This window comes from Diadema setosum, chromosome 2 (assembly GCF_964275005.1).
Source record: "Diadema setosum chromosome 2, eeDiaSeto1, whole genome shotgun sequence".
Classification (NCBI taxonomy): Eukaryota; Metazoa; Echinodermata; class Echinoidea; order Diadematoida; family Diadematidae; genus Diadema; species Diadema setosum.
In genome coordinates this window covers 8,827,698-8,850,885 of record NC_092686.1, presented here as the reverse complement: position 1 = coordinate 8,850,885, position 23,188 = coordinate 8,827,698, and the positions used below count along the sequence as shown (strand labels likewise).

Here is a 23,188-nt window from a genome sequence, read left to right as displayed (position 1 = left end):
ACAAACGGGGGACTGTGTTGCTGCCGTACATGTTTGTAACACCCTAATTGTAGCTTCCTGTGACTGCGCGTGGCTGGTCTGCAGTTCAGTGGCAGTGCTCTTTCTCAGAGTTACATGTAAACACACACACACACACACACACTCACTCTCCCTCTCTATCTGTCTGTTTGTCTGTCTGTCTGTCTCTATCTGTCTGTTTGTCTGTCTGTCTGTTTGTCTGTCTGTCTGTCTGTCCGTCCATCGTTCTGTCTCTGTATCTGCACAAACCTTTGACATGATGTACCATCAGACACTGCAAGTATGTTGACAGAGTGTAAGAAGTTTTGGGGTTGCCTTTTTCCCCCTGCGAGAAGTGGGTTTAGGAATGAATGCCAAGTTTCCATTGATTGAACACTGCTGTGAGCATACCCTGTGTAGTCTCGCAGTGGCAGTGTAATCTCAAAGCCTCTTTTTTCTCTCTCTCTGTCTGTATGTCTGTCTGTCTGTCTCTCTACATTCATGTGTTTTCACCTCTGTGTATTTCTGCAACTGGATGGTAATATTCAGATGATGTATTGACTCGGCAAAGAAGCTGTCAAGTAGATTAGATATGCTCGTGCGGAAGCTGCTCTAAGAATGCAAAGTAGTAGCTGGACCCGTTGTGAGCGTATGAAACTTCCTGAGTGCTAGTGTTGAGTAAGAAGTGCTGTCTGAAGTGCACTCTTGGATATGAAGTACAAACCTGTATTAACCTCAGTGGGAGACCAACATTTGCAATTTCAGTGTAGTCTTTTGAGGACCAGTGGTGTACATGCAGTCAAACTCCATTTGAAACTTGTGAATGTCCTTCATTATCTCAAACTTTTTTTTTTCAAACATTTTTTTTTTTTTTTTTTTTTTTTTTTTTTTACTTATCAGGAGCATAAGTATGTATGTAGTTGTACAAGACTCTTGAGGTGTCCATGCTTGTCTATGAGGTTTTCCAGACTGACTTCAATTTTATTGATTACTGAGAGGGCAGTCATTACATAATGGTATGCCCCAAAGAAAACTCCTGTAAAATTTGATGGCGTTTATGAGATAAGAAGAGATGTGACTGAGAATAGGAGAGGGAGAATTATAACTTAAAGGCATTATTTACCACTTTGCAGGTGAAACAGAAACCCAGCTTTAGTGCTTCAAAATAGTTCTAAAACGTGAGTTAGGGATAGAAACAACCAATGTAAAAATGTTACTCAGTTTAATCTATGGGAAGTATTGTTAAATACAGTATATATGAAATAAGAACAATCGTAATATTAAAATTGTTTCTAGAATGAACTGTCTGCAGTAATGGTTTATTGAAAAAAAAATAGTGATACATTGTATCTCCATATATCTTACTTACGCTTTATTGTGAAAGTTTTATACATGTATGGTAAAATGTTTTGTGATACAACTACTACACATGTACATGAATGCCTCAAATGTGATAACTCGAACATTGTTTAAAATCACTGCTCCCATTGGTAAACAATACCTTTAAGATACCCTCACAGCAACCTCTGTGCATTATTATCATTATTATTATTAGTAGTAGTACACGGTGTAGTAGTAGTATTTTCAATTACAGAAAGGGAGAAACAATCAATTACAACCAGTTGGTTTGTTACAACAGGAAATTTACCTATTGCTATACATTTCTGATCATTCATTGGGATATATCATGAACAACATTGCCATCTTATGAAAACATAAATGTGAAAGGTGTGCTCATCTATGTATATTAGTTTCATTTGATATCATGACAATGAAGTCAGTTAACTGGTGCTAACTTAGAGTGGAGTACAGATGTATAATCTGTTACATTGTACCATTGTTCTGTGGTTAATGTTGTTGTATGTTTCATGACGGAAGTGCTAATTTCTCATTAGCATGAGTTTTATAAAGGAAATTCACTCAGTATGTATCAATTGATGTTGCTTTGATATGGATCCAGGTGCCTTTTCGGCACTTTTTACAGGTTTATGTCACGTTGAATGTGAGAGGGACTTCGTAAAGAGTATCTAAAGCACTGTTAGAAAGAATATATCATGAAGTTTTGTGCAAAAAAAAATGCTGAATATATCTTGAAATTGTCTAGCAAGTGGCATATTTTACTTATCATTCTTACACTGCCACATCATTTGACTTCCTGCAGGAATCGTTGGAGAGGTCCAGCTCAGAAAGTATGGCAAGTTTCTCGAGGAGTACGCCACACAACTGAAAGGCATCGAGGATGCCCTGGACGACTCCATTGGAGATGTGTGGGACTTCACACTGGACCCAATCTCATTACAGGTAAAGCTACGGTAGAATTTAAGCCAGTAGCAATTGCAAAATGCATCAGACGCGACATGCATGTAACAATGTTAGCGTATGAAAGGCATAGTGATTGTGTACTATGCAATATACTATGTTATGCTTGTAGGAGCATTAATGTAAAGAAGGGAGTATAGAATGCTTTGTGAACAGTAACAGCCGTCATGCTTGAAAGAGCTTTAGAGCGTGACGGGAAAATGTATGATCTTCCCTAAACATACATTGTAGTACTGCTTGCATTACAGATTATATAGCAGATACACACATACAGTCTTTATGAAATTATTTTGTATCAGTATCAGCATCAGCCAGTTGCACGTGTCAGTCAAGCAAGATAAGGAAGTATTATGCTTCTAACCGCAATAATGTTAATTATACACATTTTGAAACACAAATACGATGTATGTGTGTGGAAAAAAGGATGATGTTGACAGTTTGATTGTGTTTAAATGTCAAATTGTGCTTTGGGCTGCAAGCCAATACGATGGCATGTACATGTAATTTTACCAGGATGCAGACTGACTTTTGTTACTGTTTCTTGAAAACATAACTCATTTAAAGTTCAACATCAGTTCCTTGAAAATTTCTCTTTTATCTTTTTTCTACCCGAATGGCATAAATAATTGGAGATCATATGTTATTTGGCATCTGAAAAGTATCAAAAAATGCTTGTAAATGGAAACTGTAGGATATTTTAGGTTTACAAAGAAAAAGTGTTTTTTTCTGAGGAATAACAGGCTAGTGACCCAAAGAAGATTAACAAATTAGTCTGAAGTGAATTTTATATCCTGACTTTGTGATAGCTTTAAAACACAGTTTGTGGTAAGACCTTATCCCTTTGACAGGAAGAAGTTATTACCCCTATATGCATGGAACATATATGTAAATGCATCATGGAAAACAATCATGGAAGTTTTTCCAATCAAAATCATTAATGACTTCATCTGTAATGCTTTGTGGCAATATGCAATAAGTCATTTAATGCATTAAACATATAATCATGGTAATCATTAGTATAATGTATCTTCAGATGAGTGGCAGGTAATGAAATCATGCTCTCATTGCAAACAGCTGAAATGGTATAGATCTATGCATTACATGACTGGGGAAGTTATTTCATGTACCTACAGATGAAACAGTACAGAATAGGAAGTCGAAATTATTATTATTGTTGCTTAAAAGAAAATACAGAAATGTTGAAATTCTTGTGAACCCGTTGAAGATGAGTCCCGAGTATACTTGGGCAAGTGTTTATGGGAAATGCATATTGTGGCAAAATCATTCCGTTCTCAACGGGCTAAGTTTAGAATGAAATGTGATGACTTTCACTTTCAAGAATATATTGACAGTACCTTTGGGTCTTATGACTGGGCTTAAACATATTTTACCTTTCAGCATTCGCATATATATGATATGATGCAGTGAGATGTGGCATATACTTCAGATGGCTGATGACTAAAAATTTGATCAGCAATAGGTTTGACTTTTGCTTGGCAGCATCACCATCATCTACCATCATCATACAGTCCTCTAGGTCTTTGGCCATTTGACTTTGAAACATACTTTCATAATATTCTTTTACATTTTTGGTTTTAAAAAAAGTATATGTTTGAGTGTGTGCATAAATTTGTGTACACTACGTGTAGGTGTGTATGCTTTATTTATGTAAGCATATTAAAATTACTTTGTTTATCTTTATCAGGTAGTTTTTTTTTTTTCCTCATTGCATTTCTAAATTTCAGTACCTACCTTGTGAGCAGACCTCCTTGCTGGACCTCATCAAGACTGACAACAAGGTATATGTAAGATAAACATTTTCATTACCATTCCTTGCATGGGACTCGCCAGTTGGACAGCTCGTGCATCCCGGAATGGATTTAGGGCCTGATGTCTCACTGCGTCAGGTGGAATAGTTCTCATCCAACAGCGCACAGACACAACTTCCCCTAAACAAATTACGCCCTTTCCGTATTTCTTTTAACAAACAAACAAACAAAAAGTTTTTTCACAAGAACTCATCTATATTTGTTACATGATGAAGTATTTTTATTTATCTTGTTGACCATTTGTGAAAATTAAACATATCCTTCTCTGTAACAAAACAGTATGAAAATTGCAAATTTTGGATTTTGTGTTAATTGTCTCGTGCACATTACGTTCAGACTGTGGGGACAATATGGACTCTTTTGTTATGGTTCTTTGTGGTGTTATTCCCTTGTGGACAATTGGAAATGTCACTCTGATTTGCACAAATTTGCAGTTTAGAGCAGTAAATTGAATTTATTGATATCCTGGTTCTCTCTGGTACATATTCCAGCTTGGTTTGTTTGCGCAATATGCATGCATGCTAGAAAGTGTTTGATATCTCTGCATGATTTGCATGGTAATTTGAATGCGTCTTTAAAACGGATTAACCAATATTATTGCCTAATCATTGGACTTGTCCTGGCAAAGTGATTAACAAAAATTGATCAAGTTTCTTCATAGGTTGGTGATAAGAAAAGAAGCAGGTCTTTTGAAGTTAGTTTTATATTCTTGGGGTGTTTTAAAGCATGTTAAATTACCCTGAATTTAAATGATTAGGATTTCTTCCACAAAAAAAAAAAGTATTCCCTTTTGAGTACACAGAACAATTGTAAGTACTATACACTTAAATGACCTTAATTCTACCAGTAATATTCCTTCTCATTTGAAACTGCAATGAGTATATCCTCATCTCAGACCATCAATGATCAATTCAAAAGTTGGGCAAGTACCTGCAAGCTGAAAGAGTTAGGCAACTGTCGAGCAGCAATAGTGACCATAATATCAAGACCTTTCGATTATAAAATCATATCATTTGTTACCACCATAGTAAAAAACAAAACAAACAAACAGTTAGTTTACATTTAAAACATTAAATTGTGAATATTTTGGCCACAATACCGAGACTATTCAATTAGGTAATCCTCTTATTTGTAACCACTACACTTAAAAACAAACAAAGATTACATCAAAGGTGAAGAGGCATTTTGCATTCTATTTGGCATTAGATTGTAAATATTATAAGATACAACATATTTGCTCCGTCTGTAAAGGGGTGTGAAGTAAACTGAGTGTGCATGTCTGCATCATGTTCCCTAATAACCCATTTTGAACTATGCTAAAATACTCAGCGACTGATCCCCATGTTGAGACCACTGAAGCAGAACATACCATGGAAGGTGTACATGTGTTACCCACTAAGTGCCATTTTGTTTCAGTCCCTACAGCGCGTATGAAAAGCAATTTCAACACATCGCTCAGTGCTTATTGGCAGTCTGCGTGTAAATGTGCTGAAAGATGGAGACAGTGCAACTCGGGTCTAAACAAAATGGCGGATTTCATGTGCATGCTGGGGACAAATGGCCTTGCACCTTTTCATTTGTTCCGCTTCGGTGGTTGAGATAAATCTTTTCTCTAGCGTTGACAGTCCCTTTCATCACAAATTAACAGATGAACCAATGTTATGGCTCTGTGGATACAAACCATAGCATTACGGCGACTTCACCTTTATTCAGCTTGTGGGTAATATGAATGCAATTGTCCATCCCAATACTTAGCTTTTTCTATTGCATTAATGATGTAACTTATCCTCCAATGACACAAGATAACCCAAATCTATGCTCTTGCGCAATTTTCAAGAAGTTTCAAACCCTCTGGACTCTGTCATTCTAATGCTTGCCCCCTACTTAAGTTATCAAGTGAATGACATACATGCACATGCAAAACCAGACAGGGCACTAATTGAGTCATATGCATGTTAAAAGTGTCAGCACTAATGATAATCGTGTACAAAAAAAAAAGAAAAGAAAAGAAAAAAGATATGCTCTTTGTATTAGACGAACACTGCTTGCTGGAAAAGAAAAGTCTTTACATGAATAAAAATTGGAAGAATTCAAGGAACATGTCAAGGAATTTTAGGCAGAATATTACAAACAGTCAGAAACATTCCAACTAGACTACCTTCAGGGTTTTGCCTCGGTAGCATGCAAAACTTTGAAATGTTTTTCAGTGAAAATTGCTGCACAATTAAGTTGTAGGCCTTGTCCAGTCGCTGGTTCCCGCTGAACTTGGTTCTATGTTGGTATTTCTTCCCACCTTCAACACCACAGATCTTCAACAAGGTGATCACAGTGTTTGCTTCCCTATGCTGCGAAATAGACCAACTCAAGTATGAGGTATGTGCTTGTTGTTGTTGTCTTTTTTATTTTATTTTTTTTTGGGGGGAGCATGGCATCGGTGATGTAACCCTGCCACATTCTTGTATAATAATAATAATAATAATAATAATAACTTAGTATTTATATAGCGCTTATCAATAAAATTTCTAAGTGCTTTACATAATATATACCTAAACATAAACTACTACATAATCCAAAATACTAAAATTTACACAAATAATTAATCACTTAAATAATAATAATAATTACATAAGTACACGGTAATTTACACTACAATGAAAAGCACAATACCCTCAACAGGCTGGTAACATTTACCTGAGTAACTAATTACGAAAGAGATAAGTCTTAAGTGCAGTTTTGAAACTGTTGAGGGATGGCTTATTTCTTAGGCTCAAGGGGAGTGAATTCCAGAGTGAAGGGGTGGCGACTGAATATACTGGTATACTTGCATCCAGTGGAGTAACACCTCTATGTTTATTTACAGTCTCGATGCAGTCATTGTGTCTTTCTGTTGATAATGAAAGATTGCTCTGTACACATGACATTCCATTGCTTATATAATCTGTCATTCTTCCAATTCATTTGTTTGTTTGTTTGTTTGTTTTTTCTGGATGCAGCTATGTACTGCCATTTGTTCTAAGTCTCCAAATAAATTTGGCAGTGGAGGATAAGCACCCTTGCGTTGACTGGCAAATTTGATGGTCACATTAAAACTTGATTAGGATGAAGACCAAATTCCTACAGGTGGAGAGGCTTAATTTAAATGTCAGTCAACGAAAGGCAGTGGAATCAAAATATTTGAAGTGATTTCAGTACTGCAAACAGCATGGTAGTGTTGGGCCCCAAAATGTCTGCAGCAATGAGCATTTGTGGATTATGACTGTAGCTTAGTAGTGCTATATATATTAAAGCTACAAAGCCCAAGTGTGCAAAAGTGTAGCACTCTATCAGATTATCAATTTGCCTTTGATAAACAAACTCATGAATTATAAAGGGATTGAATCCTCTTATGAAACTGTCATCACATCTAGCAATAAGGGCAACTTGTCATACATCTCATATTGTCAGCTCAGTTGCCCAATGTTTCCCCAAAATGCTACACTTGAAGAATGAATATTAGTACCTTACCCATTGTCATTCACATGGTTTTGTCAAGTTTGTCATATATAGATAGTGCTGATCTTTGGATAGCTAATGGTAGTTTCAGGGACATGTGGTAGAGCAACGTTTCAGGTGACAACATAATTGAGAATCTACCCACTAATATTGCTTTTTTACAATATACCTGTTTATGTAATGAATACTGCAGCTCTATAGCGAAATTTCTGTGGTAAAAGCAAACTGGAAACAACAAATTAAGTGATTACATGTAATTCAAAATTCAGTGGTGAAAATTTGTCTAATATTACTGAATGCCAAATCATTTATTCTAAAACAATGGATTAGATCATTTATTCTATTTCTAAACAATGAAAATTGAAATTAAGTAATTCCACATTTAATTCAGTAATTAGCTCTCATAGGTAATGAAAAGTGTATAATTTCTCAAGGTTAAATAACTTATTTCAGTACAATGAAAGTTGATATTTAATATTTCCATATTTAATTCAATAATGAGAGATTCTAGTGATGAAGATTACATAAATCACTTAATGTCACATCAGTTAATTCAAAACAATGGAAATTGTTATGTAGTATTAAATTCCACAATTAGTTCAGTAATGAGGGATTTTAGTAATGAAGATTATATAATTTCTCCTTATGTCAAATCATATCATAACATTGGAAGCTGAAATGAGGTTCCATAGTGAATTCAATAATGAGATATTTTATTAATGAAAATGATATAATTTCTCTTAATGTCATTTAATCATTTTTTCAAAACAGCGTGCACTTTTCATGACCTTGTGGATAATAATACACATCCTTTCATGAAAATATGAAACATATTTTACTCATAGATTGTTTCATTATTTTAGTGATTCATGACGTAATCTTTGTAACATGTTTGCCTTTTTTTTTGCTTTGTGTTTTGCAGGCAGAGAACAAATTTTACCCTGCTCTTCTCTTCTATGGTGAAGGAGGTAAGTGCATGTATCTCCCTGTATACGCAATAACGTCTTATTGGTCAGTTAAATGAGTTAGTGAATGTTTTGATAATTCTGTCAACTTGTGTGAATGTCTAGTCTTCAGGGATTGAAGAAAATTTGTAATGTTTTAAATATTCAGTTTCATTAATGCATGAAGCAGTTTCAAGTTGTCCAGAGTGCAAAATGGGAAATGTTGATTAAAAGGAAACTATTGAACTTAACAGCACTGTTGATTTTCGACATTTCATCAATTTAGCAATGGTGGCACAATGTGTGAATATAGTATATACATCAATGTAACTACATTATGTACCACTCTTTTCATTTTCTCATATCTAATTTCAAACATAGATTCTAGTTTTTACACAAATTTCAAACAGAAGATGCCATGTTTTCAATTGTTGCCAAATACTTAAGCGAGGTTGTGTGCTCACTGAGCAATTTTCAACACTTCCAATTTGGCCCGCACTGTTAAAGAGTCTCCGTCGAGGTGTGTAGGTTTTAATGCACGAGACAGTGTTTATGGACAGGAAGAGAGGGAAGAAGGGCGCTAATGACTATGGGTGTGCGGCAAAAGGGCAATGTAGGCAATGTAGGGCAGTGACAAGCCAACTGACACATGTGTTCTGTGCACCACTCATCTTGACTCACCGCCTGCACTCCCTGGCAAAGAGGACAGGGCTGGATGAGGTCAAAAGGTCATACAATGTATGTACACCACGAGGCTGATGGGATATCACACGTTTTCTGACCCATATACAATAATGTATGTCAATGATTCTGTAACACATTCACTAAACAGGCATGTAGCCAATGTGGCGCAAGTTGCCAGACAGATATTTTGTTTGTGGAATGGAAAGCTACCAATATAAAGCAGATTGTCAAGTAAAAACTGTGAGAAGAATAATCCAATTAAAACTCTGAAACTGTTGACTGGTTAGATAATAGAGATCAGTAGTTAGCCAATAACTTTTTTTTTTCCACAACCAAGTAAAATAGGGAGAACTTTCTATTTAACAACACTGCTAAATTATTCAGCTCGTTGTTTACATTGTCAAATAACTTTACCGCTGTTTTTAATTGATTTTGATTGAACATTATCAAGATGAGTCAGAGAGGTTGGTGACATTTGGCATGAAATCATTCATTATTTGACAGAAGAGCAATAAAATAATGCAGCAAATGGATGACAGCGTTTTCAGTTCAGAGCTTGTGCCTGATGAAGGGCTCTGAGGCCGGTAGAGGCTCCAACCCCAACCATCTCTTAAACAGGAGATTCTCCCACCTGGACCTCCAGCAAACTGGAGACTCTGATCACACAAACATGTGCACAATATTGTGTTCGTAGTCCGTGTAGCACAAATCATGAATGCAAAATGCGATGTCCCATGTGACCTTTGCATGCTTTGGAGTTACAGATGTTCTGACGAGTGGTCATATCTTAGCCTTATTTTTTAACATACATTGTACGACAAAACTGAAGTTGAACTAAAATTCTAAGTGGGAGACACACAGAACTGGGGAAATTCAAACTCAAGTGGGAAAGCAGCCGATTTTAAGAAAATAGCCTCAAAGTTGGAGAGATCTCCTACAGAAAGTGGGAGAGTTGGAGTTTCTGGATTGGAAGAGACGTTTGGATCGTCCTTGAATGAAGACTTTGTGTTAGCTTTTGGCGCAGAAGAAAATCTCCTTTTTTCTTCTAGATGAACTAATTTCCAAAATGTCTCTGGTGCAGACCCTCTGTTGCAGATTTTGTCGAGAAGGACATTCCAGTACATGTGGCTACTCGTCTCTATCGCCCCCTCCCCCTTTTCCTGAACTCTGTTGACTCATACAAGTGTTTCTAAACATGTCTGCATGATTCATACGGAACGTGCAGGCCTAAACATACCTTGTAAGGAATATGCATTGGGGGGAGAGGGGTTGGAGGCTACGTATGGTGTGCCGTGGGTGAGGTCGTGTCAAGAAACAGTTGGCTGTCATGTGGCATGCCAGTCATGCCCTTTTTCAAAGGTTTTTTTCTCTTGTTTTTATATTAATAATGTCCTGTCTCCTATTGCTAAGTGCTTTGTAAAACAAAGGTGTCACTCTGACGCGGAGATCTATCTTGCTAGTCATACTGTATGTCACCATTAGCCATGCAGTTAGTGAAATAATCAAATACATAGCATTGAATTATGCCCTTATCATCAGTGATCATGGTTTAAGTTGAATTATATTCAAGACAGGTTACTGTATACATTATGATTTTTGCGTACATAAATTTTCGCGAATTGCCACTGTCGCACATTTTCGCGAGTGGGTAAATTCGCGATTGGGGGACCAGAGAAAATATGAAGTGGCAAAGAAAGTGTGAATTTTCAACTTACTAGCAAATAAGAATGATACTAGTTATACACTGCGTGAAAAAAAAAACTTACCAAACTCTGCGAACTAGTAAGTTAGAATTCAAAATTTTTGAAGTGGTTAAGTCCATCGCGCTAGATTTCTGACGAGTGGTACGAGGGGTACGAGTAAATTCAGCGGCAACCAGCTGCTGGAGCATACGAAGCCCCGGCCCCTAAAGTTGACATAGGTTACAGTACTTGTAAAGACGTAGCGGCATGCAAACACAAGAGCTAGTAGTAGTACATGTAATCAAGGGTGACATGCCGTGCATTTGTAACGTTGTGGCGCAATGAAAAAAAAACAACAAAAGAAAGTGGAATTTCTCACAGAAATAGTATTTCGCCGTCTACTGTGCTGTGCGAATGCTACTTACAGCGACTGGGCTATGTATACTAGTAGTTAGACGTGGACGTGCTATATGTACGTAAACAAGCTTAGCCAGTATGGTCTGTTCGGTAAGCCGTGACATGGTATACTAGTACTGAGATGTTCGTATCATCAAGGCAAGGGATTCATTTTGGAAGGTAAATATTTTCGCGTGTTGTTAATTTCGCGAATAGCTCCCGACTCGCGAAATTCGCGAAATTGTAAAACCCACGCGAAATATATAGCGTATACAGTATGTGGCAGCACAATTGTGTTCAGATTGACCTTTTTTCTGTTTAGTGTTCCATTTACAAGTTTGCTGTTAATCATAGAGTATTAAATGTTATTACTGCTAGCAGATTTGAGATATGCAGAGCAATTCAACATAATTCCATGTGAAATCAGTTTGTTTGCCAATCAATGTATCACTGAGGTACATTTTCCCTTGTGTCTATAGGAAGGATTGATTCATTACAGTGTTATTCAATTGTATTCAAACACTTGTTGGTTAGCTGAGATTGATTGATTAAAATTTAAGCTCCTATCCTCAGACCTTTTAGAGACAATGGGTAATTCAATTATGCATGGAACTGAGTTGTCTCATTATTTTGAAATCACCGTAGATGCACAAGTATTAAAATGTGTGAAGATGTAAAAGGATGTACATGTTTGTTCATATAGAAACTGTTTTTGCCAATTAAAGTTAAATGTTTAACCAAAGAATTACTTTGATATAGTGCTATTCTTCAAGGTCTTTGCTTTTATCTTGCAAGCAGAGCCGGAGTCGGGGCTGGAGGAGGGGGAGGCACAAGTACAGATGGGACGTCTCATGCCATTCCTACAGGTACTAATTCTTCCATGTAGTAATCCACAAAGACAGTACAACTGTGTTCAGTAATGTAGCAAAGAGCATAATACTGTGAAAGGGGGGGGGGGGTAAGAGAATCATGACAGCCCTGAGTAATTTGCATGTGACTCAAGTGATTGAAAGATTGAGGTACATGTTGATCATTTAGTTCATGTCTCCAGGTTTTAACTTCAAAATTTTTATATCCTCCTTTCCTCTTTTGTTTCTTGTTTGATTTTACATGATCTGTCATGTGCTGTTTATGTGATTTGATTAGTTTAATCACTTTTCTAAATTGTTGGCAAAACAACTTGTGTATACGAATGTTTATGCACTGGAAAGTATGCTTGTGTTTGTATGGGATTTCCTCCCATATTTTACTGCTTCACCTGGTGCTCAACTGTTAAATGTGTACTACTTTAGTTTTAATACTTCTCAGCAAAAGTTGTCCATTGCATAGCACTTGGCCAAGCCAAAAGGATTTTTTGTTTTTGTTTTTGTGAGATGGGGGAAAAACACATAAAAAAAAAACAACAACAACAAAATAGGTGCATATGAAATTATGATATTTGCCACATACTTGCCCAAACAGGCTTTGGGGAATGCTTTCTCATGCAAAAGGAGTTGATTTTGTAAGATTACCAGGTCACTGTGAGATGTGTCACCATCACTCTACCAGTCCACCCTTTGTAGCCCCCAAGTTGTTAATTCCCTGGAACCCTGGCGTCACATGTTCGTAAAGAACTTTGTAAAATTCATGACAACGCCCCATCCCCACCTGTTAAGTCAGAGTTCTCTCCAATGCATAATCATTACATCAGGTGCTATGAGAAAGGGTGCGTTAGGCTCTTCTGTTACAGAGTCTTCAAAGATTTAAAGGGAAGGTAAACCCAAAGAGCAATGTGGATTGAGTGAAAGCAGCAACATTAGTAGAACACATCAGTGAAAGTTTGAGAAAAATCGGACAATCGATGCAAAAGTTATGAATTTTTAAAGTTTTGGTGTTGGAACGCTGGATGAGGAGACTACTAGAGGATATGACGTATGAGTGGACAACAATACAAAGAAAATATAAAGGATATTCAACAAAAATTCACTTTTCTAGAATTATGAAAGAGCAGTGGACCAACCGCTTTCAGAAAGCAGGGGGAATAATTGCTACCCTTAACATACGTCAATATCAAGTTGATGGAATTTGTAATTTTCATGAAAAATGGATTTTTGTAGTATTTTCTTTATGTTTTCTTGATATTGTAGTCCACTCATACGTCATAACCTCTAGTAGTCTCCTCATCCAGCGGTTCCAACGCCAAAACTTTAAAAATTCATAACTTTTGCATCGATTGTCCGATTTTCTTCAAACTTTCACTGATGTGTTCTACTAATGTTGCTGCTTTCACTCAATCCACATTGTTCTTGGGGTTTATCTTCCCTTTAAAGATCCCAGGGCAGATTCAATGCATAATAGATAGATACACCATAAGATGAATTGGAAGAATAAAGTGCAACAGAGAAAGGACAGAGAGAGAGAGATGGAAAATAGATTTAAAGAGACTCTGTATTCTAGTGCGTGCTTTTATGTTTTCATACAGTCACATGTCACATGTGTGTGTGTGTGTGTTTCTATGTGTCTATGTGTATGTGTGTCTGTTTGCAGAAATTTCTATTAAGCTGCATCCCAATTCTGCCAAATATGTAAAAGTCTGTAGCATCTTCCGTACCTAAATGTGCATTGATTCTCATGATAAATCAAATTTATAACTAAAACTTTGCTGAAGGGTACCTCCATATATGTACAATACTACATCATAGCTGGTACATGATCACCAAGTCATCCATAGTCCTGTTGCATTGAGAAAGAAATGTCAAAATGTGTTATATGATTTCTGTTGCATGAATGTATCCATCAACTAAATAGATGATATATTTCTAATAAGCATTGAAAATAAACCTACTGTGTGTATACTGTACGAGCTGAAATTTTCGCGGTGGTTTTATTTTCGCGAATTTCACAAATCGCCTTTGAACCGCGAAAATAACAACACGCGAAAATAACAACGTGCGAACAGATAAGCACAGTTAGACCTCGCAACCGCGAAATTAACAACACGTGAAAATGTTCTCGTAGTAGCAATTCGCGAAAATATCTGTACGCGAAAATTTCAGCTCGTACAGTACACAGCAACCTACTTTGTATAGCACGGTAGTATAAGAAATGGTATGGGGACTTTGTGTGCAATAGCAAATATTCAGCTTTGTTGTTTTACCACTACCAGGTAGATATTCTGGGTCCTTACTGACACCAGCTATTTGTGATGATTGTATTCACAGGAGTTGTCTTGCTATGTGAATCGTTGCTATGAGGTGGTAAGAAACATGGTGGCACAACTGGCTGCCCTCTACAACAGTGCCAAGTGAGTTTTATGTGTCATCTGTATAATGGAACTCTTACAATGGGAAGCTCTTTTACAACATTGTGGAAAGCTTCAACGAAATCTAGTGATCACATAACTATGACCAGGTGATAGACAACATGCCTAACTTGATTTTTTTTTCTGTTTGAATATTACTATGTCTCAAGTCCTGTCACCATGCTGTCACCTCCCATTTAAGCCTTTTATTGTGTTTACATTTACTGCTGCTGATTAGCAATCTTCTTATTAAAGTGGAAACAAGGCAGTTTTTTGCACTTTTGATGAAATAAAATATTCTGTCATAAAATAGAACCATCTGTAAGAGAGATTTGTTGTTAGCAGGATTTTCAAACTTTCCTTATCCTTCTCTGTCGCTGGTGACTAGCTTTACATCATTTATTGTAGACACCAAATAAAAATGTCTACATGTATGCAATGATTTAGATTTGTACAACCTTAGCTTTGATTTCCATCGTGAATTGTGAATTGAGTGGTGTATGCATGAACTGTTGACTTTTAAGCATCGCTGATGCTGCAACAATGATGAAGAGTTCAGATTATCATTTGTAACAGACTGGATAGTGACACATCTTGTGCTGTAATCAACGGTAACAAGCTTTTATTTGAAATATACAGAGTGATAATATTAATAGCATTGACCATATTTGCTGTAAATATTCCAATGTGGGGCAATCCTATTTCCACAAAGAAATGCAGAATTACCCTTATCACCATTTAAAAAAAAAAAAATCAGATCATAATATCATACTTCAAAGAGATAAAACAGAAAGGCTATTTCTTACACTGTATCTGAAAAAAACCCCAACATGTTTACATTATCGTATCTTGTGATATCCTCTATAAATCATGTCTTGTTTTCTCATTTTCAGAACTGCACCAAAGATAATTGATGTCACCCACGTGCATTTCCTGGTGAGTGGTTTCACTTTCCAAAGCTGCTTTTTCTTCCCCCCTCCCTTCAGTGATTTTTTTTTCTTAACAAAATGGCCAACTTACATGAATGACCTCTTGAAACATAAGCCTCATATGATTGTCAGCACTCAAGCAGTATTTGTTTGGCTGGATTGGAATGTTAAAGGGGGAGACATGTAAGTGGTAACTGTGCTGGATGTCTTGAAAAATGAAATTAAGTGAGAGAAATTTGCACTTTTTTTTCTTCAAATTTTAAGGACAGGGTCACACTGCATGGATTATGAGAGTGATTGTTTTGTTGGTTTTTTTTTTCAGAAAATACAAATAATTGTGATCTTTGTTTTATTCAAGGCAACACTTTTCATGGTGTACTTTGCAGATCATTTGTTTTATATAATGATACTACAAATATACTCCACTATTTTGTATTCATCTTTGACACAGAATGCATGTAATTCTCATCTCCATTTCCACAGACCACATACGAGTACCTTGGTGAGCTTCTACGAATTCTGATCACCCTAGACGAGATTGTGGCTAACCAAGCTACTCTGAGAGACCACTGGACACTCTACAAGAGGTAACTGCCTTGTCAAGCTATGTGCTAGGGTTCCCCATTGTTCGCTCCTGACTGTCCACATTACCTTGAGTTGGTGATTCTGAAATATTGATAGTCAGAATTGTTTACTCTGTACCTCATTTACTTTTTCCCCTTCCTCGTCATCGGCAACCTTCTACAAATGTATATAATATTATATCCTTTCTTCCTTCTTTCCATTTTTTCTCTCATCTTTCTCCCCACTCTCCTTGACATCTTCCTGTACTTGCTGTCCTCCCTATGCATCTATTTCACTTCTCCTGTCTTCCTCCTTCACTTCCCGCCTTCCTTCCAATCTCATCTTTCCTCCATCTTGTATTCTTTCCCCCCCCCCCCCCTCACTGCTCTCCTATCCGTTTCCTCTGCTCCTCCACGAGCTCATCTTCTTCTCTTTGCCCATCTGGTGACTGATCTGTGATGCCTCTTCCCTCTCTTCCCCCTCAGGATGCTCAAGTCCGTGCACCACAACCCCCAGAGGTTTGGCATGGAGGAGTCCAAGCTGAGGCCGTTCGAGAAGCTGCTGATGGGACTGCAGGGGCAGCTACTGGACGGCATGATCTTTCAGGTATCAAACCCTCATCCCATTAAAAGCTTGTCTTCTAGTCCTCCCATTCCCAAACACCACATCCCTATCCCCTTTATCCCAAACAGGCATGAAGAAAGTAGTTATCATCTGACATCAGTGTGACATATGTGGAAGTTTGACATCAGTAGCTCTATTGTTTCTGAAAACTTGCCTCACTGCTCACATGTGCATTCGTGAAAGTTTGAGATCAGACATATGTCAGCGACTGGGTTTTCCAAAGCTTGCGTCACTGCTCACATGAACAAAGAATCTCACCATGATTGCTGCTACCATGGTAATGAGAGAAACACTAAAAGGTGATTGACTGTTGTGTTTGGTAGTTACCATAGTTTTATGCTCTGATACTGATTTTACAAATTGCAACAGTGAGCCATGGTTTGACAAGCATAAGTGACAATGCTCATAGTATTGTTATCCATGTTCATGAGAGTACTCAAATCACAAAACTGTGCACTTTTTAACCCCTGCAGAAACATTACGTTCATCGATTGAATGTTGTAATAAGCTAGCATGATAAATCATCATGATTAGGATGATTTCAAGGAATAACCTCTACTTTGATGAATAAAATGTGGGGTTCTTAATCGGACTCATGCTCACTTTTATTTGAAATGAGCACTTGATTTGGTCAAGATGTCATATCTCTGAAGCATGTAATAAATAGGCAAAGCTTTCCTTTTTATGTTGTCATTTGCTGCTAAGAATCGGTGGACCAACATCATTGTTATTGCTTGTGTCTGCATGGACCTTTCAAAAGAAACCATTTTGCAATCACTGATAATTTTTCATCCCTGCAAGTCATTTGCCCCTTTTGGTTGATGATTCAGTTTTCATATTTCAAGGACCGACATTAATTCTTGGGATGATGGTTTATTTCTCAATTTTTGCAATGATATCAGTTTAATTGTTTTGATTAAAGAAGAAATAGGTTTCTGAGTTTTATGTCTGTACACTGAGTTTTGACAGAGTAGACTTGCCCTAAATCTTGGCCACAACTTCACCATCAAATTTTGATTGAAGGTGTATGAATTAGTAAGTTTATGTAAGATTTCCAATGTTGTATTGATTTGTAGAACTGTGTGGAGCAGAATTTTGATGACGGCAGCGTTATGGTATCCAAGAACTCACACTTTGCTGAGGAGTTTGCCTACAACATCCGTACCATGTTTGCCAACACAGAGCCCAGAATAGGTGAGGCAGCACTAAATTATGTTATACATATCCATGTTATGATATGTTATCTTTTTTCTACATTCTGTAAGAATGTGAAATAAAATCAATAGATCAATCAATCAATCCAATTCCTATTTTTGAGTGGAATTACTAATTTCATTTATATGAAGAGAAAGAGGTTATTTGATGTGTCAGCAATATCTTCTTTTACCTTTTTTTTTTTCGATTTTTTTTCATAACCATGGATTGTAGCCCAATCTCTTTTATACAAGGCACTGGCAAATTTATTTCAAGAGTTTTATTCAAAGTTTTGTTGTGTGTTTGTTTTTTTTTTGTCAATCCTGTTTTCCAGGAATCTTGCATGACTGTATTTATTTATGTATAATTGCATTTTTAGTAACAAACCACAACTTGCACTACATTTTAAAGGGTGAAATTGTTTCATTTGTTTCCAGGTGAGGTGAATGAGACAGATCAGAGAGTGAAGTATGCTGGAATATGTGGCCTGTATGTCCTGCACTACCAAATCTTCAGAGTCATCGACAAGAAGGTCTTCAAATCACTGTGGGATGTCTACAAAAAGGTATCAAGGATCAGACTATAAAATGAGCCTCAGTTGTAATGCTTACGAAGGCGTAGTGTGTGATTCAGTCATATTCTCCATGGCATAAGAAAATAGTTTGTGAATAGAGCAACTTACGCAGTAAAAGCTTTATGTACTTGTTGGGTTTTTTTTTATATTTTTTATGGGCATCTGGGCCAAGGCTTCTATCTGAATGTGCAACATGCTTGTTGATTTGTCACAAAGTGAACAATTTTTAGCATGAAACCCTTCATCTCAGTGCATGTAGTGGCAGATATTATCATAAAAGATGATTACTATAACTGCAGCAGCCATCATTATAGGATTTCAATGCAACACTGACACAATCTAGAATTGCAATGACTACAGTGACAACGATATGTAGTTCTAAATGCTACAGCGACTATTATACAATGTATGGACTGATATAGGTTTAATGACCATTATATATGACTGTACGGAGTCATTAAGGTGCATGTTTCGATAACCGTAATGGCCATTTTATAGGCTTATGACTACAATATAATGACAGTTGGATAAGGACTGCAATGCCCAAAATGCCCATTATGTAGAACTGCTAGTACATATAACTACATAGGATTGTTACAGCTAAATCAAATGTTATCAAGAGTGCTCTAACTAAAATAACCTCTGTATGGGATTGCTATGACTGTAATGACCATTGGATACAGTTACAGTGACCATAATCGAGGTCATTTGTTTTTCTAATTTTTGTAGATTCCTGCAATCACCTTGACCGCCAATGTGGTGTGGTCAGCCAACCAGTTCCTCCTGAAGAGCCTCTCACCCCATGTGGCCAGACTGATCGACAGGAAGGCCCAGCACCACGTCCTCCAACAGACCAGCATCTTTCTCCAACAGAAGAGCCAGAATCTTCTCAAGTAAGTTTCTCTCACCTCAACAGGCCCTCCTTCATACCCCTCCCCTACCCCTTCCCCTTTTAGATGGGAGGGTGGTAAGAGATGCAGATTTTTGCACAACAGTGGTAAAGGGTGGATAGTGGGGGGGGGGGGGGGGGAGTTTGTCACACGATGAAGCATTTCAAGTTGTATTTGTGACTTTTTAATGGTGGCCCCAATGCTTCAAGATTTCCTGTCATTTTATAACTCTTTTTCTTTTTGCTTCAAATTGTTAGATTTTCATAAGGTAGAGTTTAAAAAAAATCTGTATAAGAGCTCATTGTTGTCTATATGTAATTATTTGTTTTAGTTGCAGAATACTCAAAATTCTATTGTCTGCCTGCCATATTTGTATCTGATCCTTCAATTGGCAACAGATTTTCAAAGATTAAACTTCCCATTTCTATCTTGATTGGTAAAGTTTTTTTTTTATAATTCTTTCTCTTTTTTATTAGCAGATTTAGTGAAGTGAACATACTCCTTCAATCTTTTTTCCAGTGCACTGAAATTCAGGGTTGCCAATTTAGTGATGGCACATTGATAATTTCTTTCGCAAAATGACTCCAGGACTTGATGGCAAAATGACTGGCACATGAAACTGTGTCAGAGAAATTCCCTTGCGTCTTTGCAAGGATTACAGTGAGTTAAATGTCATTTTGTTAACATGAGATTGTCATTTCTTTTATCCCCTTTGCTTCCAGGGAGGTTCAAGTGTACTACATGCAGGTGTGTTCGTGGATGATCCGTATGGAGTCCAGCCTCACCCAAGCCAACACAGTCATTGAGGACCTCACCCACAAGTGCACCCTCTTTATCCACGTGAGTGTGAATATTTTCAGCTTCCATTCGTTGGTGACAGACATCCTTGAAGTGTGTTTTAATCTAGTAAAGCATAGTACAAAGAAATTTCACTGATATTTAATTGTCATTAAATTTCCATGGCCATTTCACCAAAGAGAGATTTAAAAGGCGTGATGTTAGATTATCAAATTGTTATTGCTAAGCTCATTTGCCAAAAAGTACATTAATTGTGACCTAGTGATTGTGGTTGGATACTCAATAGAAATTGACATTCTTGAAGTTTTACATTTTGGTGTAGCAATCTATATTTCATTTTGTTGTAATCATCATAGCTTCTGAGTGGTCAAATATAGTTTTGTGCCCACAATTTACACTAATATTTACAATATTCTTGTAATTCTATGTGGACTGGACACTAACTACACAATGAATAATTCCTCACACAGATTAGCTGTTAAATTCATTATAATATATATGCTGTATTGATGTGGCGTATTCTCTTTTTCATGATAATTTGATTTATTTCAGGCTGAAGGTGGGTCAAAGTGTTAAGTTTGTTTGTTTGTTTTTGTTTTTTAACAAATGTGTATTTGCTTTCAATATGCATCCCTTTTTTTTTTTTTTTCTTCAGGGCCTTCTGTTTGCGTATAATATCAGCAACCTTGTACACACAGTGATGAACCTTCATGCTCACATGAACAAACCGATGACCAAGACGGCAGTTCTGGCTCTTTGCCGCCTCATTGAGATGCTCAAGGTATGAAATAAAACTGTATTTGTTGGAACAGGCCATCACAATATTGCTTTACATTGTACTCAACCAAATGTCTTCATTTTGGATGTGCAAAAGCATCACTACACTTCAGAATACAAGAAACTATGAGGCGTGTTTTAATCCCAATGGCTGATCATGGCAGCTGACTATTTAAAAGTCAAATGAGGTACCCACACACTGCACAATGTTTCAAACCAAGCTATATTCCCGTGTAATTCATCCAAAGTGACCTTGTGTGTCTTTAAAGGCTTTTTTTTTTCACAATGAAGCAGTAAGAATGAGATCTTTCCCCTTTTTGACACAGAGCATCGAGCACACGTTCCACCGGCGAACCATGCTGGTTGCAGAGTCCGTCACACACATCATTCAGCATCTACAGTTCATGGCGCTAGCGTCTGTCAACACAGCGAAGGTAGGTAGCTTGTGAAATTTGCCTTGCTTCACCAGTGGACATGTTTACATGCATATTCTTATCTATGATTTGTAAGCATTGTATCTCCTGACAACTGTAATGTTAGCTCCAGTTTAGGGGTAAGAAACCCATGTGAAGACTTTGTTTGATACGATGAGGGTAATCAAATAGCTTGTTGTGATGTCTCGATTTGAAACATTCATAAATTGGAATACAATAATAAACCAGCTTATTATTCATTCATATTGACTCTGTTCCCAGTGAATGGTGCATTCTATTAAAGTAGAAGGAGTACTGAATATCTTTTAATGAATGATTTTAGTCAATGATTTCAGAAATCATCTTGTATGAGATAAATTGACTGCCTTTTTAATCATCATCCTTCGTTGTAAGCTGTTCTGATTTCCACGACCTTTTGTCAATTAGTGGCATCGAACATCAAATAGCAATACATGTATCAAACTTTGGGTTACTCATCATGCCACAGCCATTAGGAATATTCATTTACAAAGGGATTTAAATTTTTTCTTTTTTGGTAGAAATATTGTAGTCGGTAATTGAAAATCTGCCAGACAATAATACCTTGATAGACTACAATCAGCCACGGTCATAAGAATTGTATGACAGATCTTTTGAATGGCAGGGATTGGCTGTGTTTTTTGTTCCACACGACAGAAACGCATCATCTCGGACAGGAAGTACAGTGAGAAGCGGTTGGACGCCCTCTCTGCCCTGGTGCTGGTAGAGAATGCGCTGAACGGACCCTGTAAGTGACAGGCAATGCTTCCCCACCAATGTGTCCCCCCACATCGTCCCTGGGGTCCCTGGGGTGACAAAACCTTGCATTGCAAAAATTATGAATTTTTCAGGGCAGTGAAAAACTTTTTTCATTTTTTGCAAAATGGCATCAATGTTGTTGTCAAATAGTGTAGAAACATTGTTTTGATTGCATTAAAATTGTAATGTGTTTTCAACTCAAATCAGGATTTCTGATATTCAAAATTGAGTTAGGAGTGTTTTGAATGTATTTCGTAGGTACATGGAGTGTAAAAAGATATCAGCTGAAAATATAAACACAGGTGAAATAGATCTGAAAGCATAAAACATGCTCAAAATTAGTGAAACAGTGAAGTGGAGATCATATTTTGTCTTTTTTTTTTGTCTTCTCTTTTTTTTTGCGAGCCACTTTCCCCCCAACAACTAAGATTTTTCATTTCAGTCAAATGCCTATAATCACTGTCTCTTTTGGTGTAATCTTCTTGTTGATACCAGCTCCTACATGAGGATTGTTTGTTTGTCTGTGTGTACAGTTTATTTTACTTGTGTGGGGACAGATATTAGTTTGTGAGAGCCATTTGCCAGTGATATTTAAATTTCACTCCACAGCTACCAAGGAGAGGAGGTTGATCGCCAATCTTGCCCTGGCTGTGGGAACACAAATGGTGAGTTGAAGCATGCCAAGCGGGAGTCTGTATTAGACTACCTGTGAATTCACCAGCACCCAACACCAGCTGTGCAGAGATTTGAGATTGTTCGAGTTGAACGCCTTTTTTTTTGTGTGTGTGTGTGTGGTATATATCTTGATTGTGAAATGATATTCATAAATATTTATACTGTGTGTACTGTTGGGTTTCTGAATTAATAATTGAAGTTGGGCTGAATAATAATTGAGAATGCCATTTCTCAAAATATGATAGAATTACAGGAAAATGTCTTTACCACACATGAATCAATGCTTTATACATGTGTTACTAGGTACCTCATGATGATGATAATAATTT

General features: G+C 37.0%; 1 protein-coding gene across 1 annotated transcript in view; it reads left to right on the top strand.

The window, feature by feature from the left end:
- Nucleotides 1-23,188, top strand: part of LOC140246148 (WASH complex subunit 4-like) — a 48,846-nt gene that overhangs the window by 9,285 nt on the left and 16,373 nt on the right. Inside the window, exons 2-18 of the mRNA XM_072325587.1 lie at nt 2,159-2,298; nt 4,062-4,115; nt 6,453-6,518; nt 8,560-8,605; nt 12,142-12,209; nt 14,544-14,626; nt 15,517-15,559; nt 16,036-16,139; nt 16,602-16,722; nt 17,817-17,934; nt 18,372-18,499; nt 19,238-19,401; nt 20,121-20,238; nt 20,852-20,977; nt 21,300-21,407; nt 22,083-22,173; nt 22,794-22,849. Coding sequence (XP_072181688.1) covers nt 2,159-2,298; nt 4,062-4,115; nt 6,453-6,518; nt 8,560-8,605; nt 12,142-12,209; nt 14,544-14,626; nt 15,517-15,559; nt 16,036-16,139; nt 16,602-16,722; nt 17,817-17,934; nt 18,372-18,499; nt 19,238-19,401; nt 20,121-20,238; nt 20,852-20,977; nt 21,300-21,407; nt 22,083-22,173; nt 22,794-22,849 — 1,634 coding nt within the window. The remainder of the gene's footprint in view (nt 1-2,158; nt 2,299-4,061; nt 4,116-6,452; nt 6,519-8,559; nt 8,606-12,141; nt 12,210-14,543; nt 14,627-15,516; nt 15,560-16,035; nt 16,140-16,601; nt 16,723-17,816; nt 17,935-18,371; nt 18,500-19,237; nt 19,402-20,120; nt 20,239-20,851; nt 20,978-21,299; nt 21,408-22,082; nt 22,174-22,793; nt 22,850-23,188) is intronic.